Source organism: Anarrhichthys ocellatus, unplaced genomic scaffold (assembly GCF_004355925.1).
Source record: "Anarrhichthys ocellatus isolate YVR2014 unplaced genomic scaffold, GSC_Weel_1.0 scaffold3512, whole genome shotgun sequence".
NCBI classification, from domain to species: domain Eukaryota; kingdom Metazoa; phylum Chordata; class Actinopteri; order Perciformes; family Anarhichadidae; genus Anarrhichthys; species Anarrhichthys ocellatus.
The window spans coordinates 1-5583 of record NW_022283486.1 but is presented as its reverse complement, the minus strand read 5'-3'; the positions used below and the strand labels follow the sequence as shown (position 1 = coordinate 5583).

The 5583-nt window shown below is 41.5% G+C and overlaps 2 protein-coding genes across 2 annotated transcripts; one reads left to right on the top strand and one right to left on the bottom strand.

Annotated features, from left to right (window-relative positions):
* Positions 1–35: 35 nt before the first annotated feature.
* LOC116378987 (voltage-dependent anion-selective channel protein 3-like) lies at positions 36–2418 on the top strand. Its single transcript, XM_031840893.1, has 3 exons — positions 36–302; positions 399–456; positions 1338–2418. The coding sequence occupies exons 1-3, from the start codon at positions 60–62 to the stop codon at positions 1427–1429; spliced, it is 393 nt and encodes a 130-aa protein (XP_031696753.1). The 5' UTR covers positions 36–59; the 3' UTR covers positions 1430–2418.
* LOC116378986 (torsin-4A-like) lies at positions 1823–5577 on the bottom strand. Its single transcript, XM_031840892.1, has 2 exons — positions 5146–5577; positions 1823–3173 (listed from the first exon to the last, which is right to left on the bottom strand). Exons 1-2 carry the CDS (start codon positions 5554–5556, stop codon positions 3144–3146), a joined length of 441 nt encoding a protein of 146 aa, XP_031696752.1. The 5' UTR covers positions 5557–5577; the 3' UTR covers positions 1823–3143.
* Positions 5578–5583: the final 6 nt, after the last annotated feature.

The window sequence follows — 5583 nt, the reverse complement described above, 5'->3', positions numbered from 1 at the left end:
GTCACTCCTCCTCAGTCCACATATGGTCACTTCCTGTTCACTGGCTGCAAAAAGCCAAGATGGCGACGGCCAAAATGCCGAACTCTGGCTTCATAACATCAGTCTATAGACCAATGGGTGACTCGTGTTCTCTGAATCTTTCCCGCCTCAGTAACGACGGGACCGAGTTCGGCGGCTCCATCTACCAGAAGGTGAACGAGGAGCTGGAGACGGCGGTGACTCTGGCTTGGACCGCCGGCAGCAACAACACTCGCTTCGGCATCGCCGCCAAATACAAGCTGGACAAAGACGCCTCTCTGTCTGTGAGTGCTGCTGGTTGTGCTCCTCTGTGAAGGCAAATCCTCACAAACTATTCTGCCATTTTGTTTTAACGTCTCATCACGTTTTAACCCCCGCAGGCCAAAGTCAACAACGCCAGTCTGATCGGAGTGGGTTACACTCAGAGCCTCCGGCCAGGTAGGCGTCTTATCTTACTACGAGGAGTCCTCAAAGGTTCATAGATAACACGTTCCTCTTAACAAAACTTAAGTCACATTCTGTGGTCTTAACTTTGACTACAAAATAAAAGTCCTGAACCTCTATAGAAACAGAACCATCATGACTAGAATTAGAGAGAACTAGAACATGTCTTCAGTGCAGAATAACAATGACTGAACTCACTACGTCTGCTGTGATTGGTTGACATGTCAATCACATCGTCATAACGGTTTAACGCCGTTGGCACAGGTAGCTTTTCTTATTGAAAATGACAAATTCCGGTTCAGCCGGTTCTGAAAATCAAACCGGTTTCAGCTCGAAACCCGACCGGACCGGAAAAGACGGAACCCGAGCCAAACTGTAGTATCACAACACCGTCTGCATGTCTGAACGCGTTTCCTCCCTCCGACGGGAAAACACCAACCGATTTAACAACAGAACGTAGAACGTAGCAGTTCTAACAGTTAGGAGAGAAAAAGGTTCAAGATGTTCCTGCTTCATCTGCGAGTCTTTAACGGTTTAAACATTTCATTTAGACGGGATTACAAAGTCTTACACGGTAACACGAGCTATAAATGCATCATGTTTCTGATAAGATTTGTTTCTGCTGCTTTCCATACGGTCACTTTAATTAAATTAATTATATCACTATTATTATTATTATTATTATTATTATGTTCTGTTGGGAAGATCTCACAGAAATGTGATGAATAAATTAAATAAATCTAAATTTAGTGAATAATTGCAGGTGGTATTGTCCCTTCAGTACATTTATTTAAGTCCTGTTCATGTCAAATAGATATTGAATAAAGTTATTTGAACATAAAGGTCTCACAGTAACGTGCGTCGTGTCTCTGCAGGCGTGAAGGTTACTCTCTCAGCTCTAATCGACGGGAAGAACTTCAACGCCGGCGGTCACAAAGTGGGGATGGGCTTCGAGCTGGAGGTGTAACGAGGAGAACAAAGAAGAGGAAAAAGAAAAGAGACCCCCGAACCACATCAACCCCCCCCCCCCCACACACACACACACATACACTTCCTCCCCCATCGTCCACACATTTCATGAGCATCTTCTGACAGTGATGGCGGAGCCTCGGCGTTGAGCTTAAACAGACGAGTTGCGAGGTCGTCGATCCTGAAACTGGATGATTACGACACCAAGTTATTCCCCATTCCCCCCCCCGCCCCCCCCCCCCACCCGTAGGTCGTCGTTGATGTGTAGCTTCTGTTCTTCGGTCGCGTCCTGCCTTCCTTTAATAAAAGCATGTAAGTAAGAAAGAAAAGGTGGAGCTCAAAGCTTACTTGCTGGTTAAAAAGAATATAAAAAGGTGCTGAGTGTCTGTTACGTTTGGAGCACTTGTTACTATTTAATCCGTTTAAATGTTTCACACATTTCATGAACATATGACTGAAATATTGAGGCCGAGTTGGTGAATGAAGGACATTTTACAAACGATGAAGGTCTGCTCAGATGCTCCTCTCTTTGATCCTTTGTCTTTACCGGTAGGTGAGATCAATGTCGTGGAATCTTCTCATGTAGTTAGTTTGCATTTCTACACTATTGTTTTCATCTGTCGTCACAAAGGACCGTGAGGATAGAGATGTTTTTGCGTCTGCTGTTTCCTCTCGTTGCCGTCGCTGCTCTCTTCTCTTCTCAATAAAAACAACCTTCACTCCTCAGATCTGTACATACAACAGTTTATTGACCTCCGAGTGACTCCGATCAAAGCGCTTTCATAGGACTATGGAAGCGGGTCGCTGTCTCCCACATGACTCTCCTATTTGTTTCTGATATTTTTGTGTTTTTTCTCTCCATCTAATTGTGACATTATGAGTCTACGGCTCATCTTTCTTTGTCACTTAGACACAGTACCTCGTTTTGTTTCCAATGTCAACTAAGGGAATTCAAATAATAAAAAAAAGAAATTAAAAATCTTGTCTCATACAAGTTGTTGTCCTTTTTCCTCATCCACATAACAAGGTAGAACAAGTACGTTGACTTTGGGCTGAACGTTTGACAGCGCTTACATTTGAAAAGCTAAAAAGAATACACAAAATCATCAGTTTGAATAAATATTAAATACAATTATTTATTGGCTTATTGGAGTTAGTCTGTTTTTATTAAATCAACTTTCTTGAATAAATATAACAGACAGTTTTTTGATTGCAAGTACAGTTTTGTTTTTAAAAGGCTAAACGCCAACAAATATAGATATTAGAGATATTCCGTTAGATGTGAACATTTTTTAAATGATTACATCTCTTTTTTCAATAGATTTTGACTTTTTGGACCTGACAGTAAGATTAGAAATGAACTTTTTTTGTCCACATGCTACTGTACTCTGGCTCCAAAATCTACCAGTCACACAATAAATTAGCTTTTTTCTAGCAGCCACTTGCATATTTTAGCATTTGACTGGTAGCTGGTGCTGATTTTTTGTTAGCAACGTAAAAATCCTTAGCGGCCACCACTGGAATCTGATTCTACCCAAAGAATAACACTAAGATATTAGTGTAGCCTGATCTTTATCTGCCACTGTGCAGCATTCAAACGTTGATTCAGAACGTTATAAATAAAGCTCTTAACTATTCGGTACAGCCCTAATTATTTGACGTGTATAGTTTTATCTCCACTTACTCGCCTTTTCTGGAGCTTTAACCACATCTCATGTCCTTTGCTCAGTTGTTGTGGTCATCTGCAGAAAAAGACAGAGAAAGTTAAAGATAAAAAGCTGGTAAATGGAGTCTGAGTACGAGTAACAGTTCGAGAAAATACACTTAATCGCGAAAGAGTGATGAGAAAATCAATACCACTCTCATGTCTGTACACTAAATATAAAGCTACAGCCTAGCTGGTTAGCTTAGCATAGCCTGTCTCTGTCCAAAGTTACAAAACTCCCTTTGTCATGTTTGTTGAATCTGAACACTAACTGATGTGTAAAAATAGCACGTTGTGGTTTTAGACAGGCTAGGTCTTTTTAGTCTTTATGCTATGCTAAGCTAAGCTAAGCGGCTACTGGCTTTAGCTTGATATTTATCATACAGACAGGAGTGTTGGGGATCTTCTCATCTAACTCTCAGGGAAAACAATAAATAAGCATATCTCCCAAAAGGTCAAACTTTTCCTTCAAGATTTTCTTTTTTTGTTTTGTCAAATAAAAAAGCTCCCCGTTGTGCTTCGAGGAAAAATCTCACAGCCGTGTTTAAATGGTGTCTTTAATTTCAAGGCACTCACTTCACATTAAAGTTTATATCAGCAATATTTGGACTGTAAGATACCTGTATACAGAACATTAACATATTCATGACTCATTCAATCTCAACAAAATATAACATGTGTGTAAGTAATGCATTACAGATATCTGAACTTGCCCTCATTACCTGAATGAATATTGGATTTACTCGTCTCCTACTGTGTCTGGTTGAGCTGCCGAATACGTAGTAGTTGTGATATATGCAAAGGGATTAAAGGGTCAGTTTGCACAAATCATAAATACATATATATTCTCTATTAACTAGTCGTGTCTCGCCGTCGACACAGTTTTGTCTCAGGATTTTAAATATCCATCTCTGAGATTCCTGCAGAAATCTAAAGCTTGCAGATTTGTGAGTCTTAAGTTAGCTAACCTCAGCATGCTATTTCCCATGTTTAACGTCTTACTTTGACATGTTAGCAAGCTAGCATCGGCGAATTAGCACTGAACACAAAGTACAGCCGAGACTGATTGGAATGTCGTTCATTTTGCAGGTATTTGGTCATAAACCAAAGTATTGGGCACATTAAAGTTTAGACCCGATGATGGCGCTAGATGAAAAGTTAAGAGATCTACAAAGCTATTACAATTCATCCTGAGGGGAACATGAATATCTGTACAAACTTTCATGCCAATCCATCCAATAGTTGCAGACTATTCACTCAAAAATAAAATATGTTAACTTGTTTGTAGGACTAAATAAAAAGGTTACAATCATAAGCATTCATCCTCTGAGGACGTTGAATAATTGTACGATATTTCATAGCAACCCATCTTATTGTTGCTGAGACATTTCACTCAAAACCACATATGTTAACCTCACGGTTGCGCTAGATTAAAAGTCAGATGATCACCAAAGTCATTAGGATTCATCCTCTGGGGAACATGAATGTCTGTACAAAACTTTCATGCCAATCCATCCAATAGTTGCAGATATATCTCAGTCTCGACCAACTGACGGACCAAACAACAACGCCATCGCAAGATCATCAACAGACTTCACTTCAGCTGTTTCTTGTCATTGAAGAAATAGTCCCAATAAAAACTGCATTAATGTTTTAAAACTAAATCCCATTTACCTCCATGGTCTAAAAAACCTGGTAAAATAAAACCTAAACTATCTGCAGGAATAGGTTCGGGGTTTTTTCATAATTTGGTTGAACTGTCCCTTTAAGGATTGTTTGTGGGCGTTTTTTTAAACCTCTTCACAGGATTCACGCCACATTTGCCACAACAGAGCCAAACATCTCCAGCATCCTTTTTTCTTCTTCTCATTCTTACAAAACTGCTCTTGAAAGCTGTGTCTCCGAGTTGAGTCATTCAAGTTTCATAAACCCCCGAGAACCTCAACTCATTTCTTCATGCTTTCAAGAATGTGAAACATTTCCTGCAGAGGATCTCACAGCAGGTTCACCTTAGCCACCACTTGCTTGCAGCCCGTCTTGGAGTATTCGTGCCCCCCGACCTCAGGGTAATATCCAACCTCCCCCGCCAGGCGCTCCATGTTGGTATGATCCGGGTAGAACCCCTCTCGGGTCATTTCATCCAGGAAGCACTCCATCACGTGACTTTTCTCCAAAAGGCCCAGAGGTAAGACGTCCGCCTCCGTCCACAGCGGGTGAAGCTTCTCCAGAGAGTTGCGTAATATCGGAGTCAGCTCTTTCACCAGGTTGCTCGTGGAAATGCTGGAGGAGTTGTGCAGCATGTGCTTGGTGACGCGCGCGTGACCCAGGTTGCTCAGCAGCAGGTAGACGGCGTTCAGGTACTCGTTGGACTGCTTGGACGCCACGAGCTGCAGCAGTGCGTCCAGGATCTCGCAGTGCATGTGCTCGGCCTCGTCGAAGACGAAGAG

Excerpts from the sequence above, each read along its gene's own strand:
- LOC116378987 (XM_031840893.1), top strand. The coding sequence starts at position 60 with ATGGCGACGGCCAAAATGCCGAACTCTGGCTTCATAACATCAGTCTAT. Across the intron at positions 303-398 it reads ACAAAGACGCCTCTCTGTCT|GCCAAAGTCAACAACGCCAG; the intron begins GTGAGTGCTGCT and ends TAACCCCCGCAG. Across the intron at positions 457-1,337 it reads CACTCAGAGCCTCCGGCCAG|GCGTGAAGGTTACTCTCTCA; the intron begins GTAGGCGTCTTA and ends GTGTCTCTGCAG.
- LOC116378986 (XM_031840892.1), bottom strand. The coding sequence starts at position 5,556 with ATGCACTGCGAGATCCTGGACGCACTGCTGCAGCTCGTGGCGTCCAAG. Across the intron at positions 3,174-5,145 it reads GCAAGCAAGTGGTGGCTAAG|ATGACCACAACAACTGAGCA; the intron begins GTGAACCTGCTG and ends CTTTTTCTGCAG.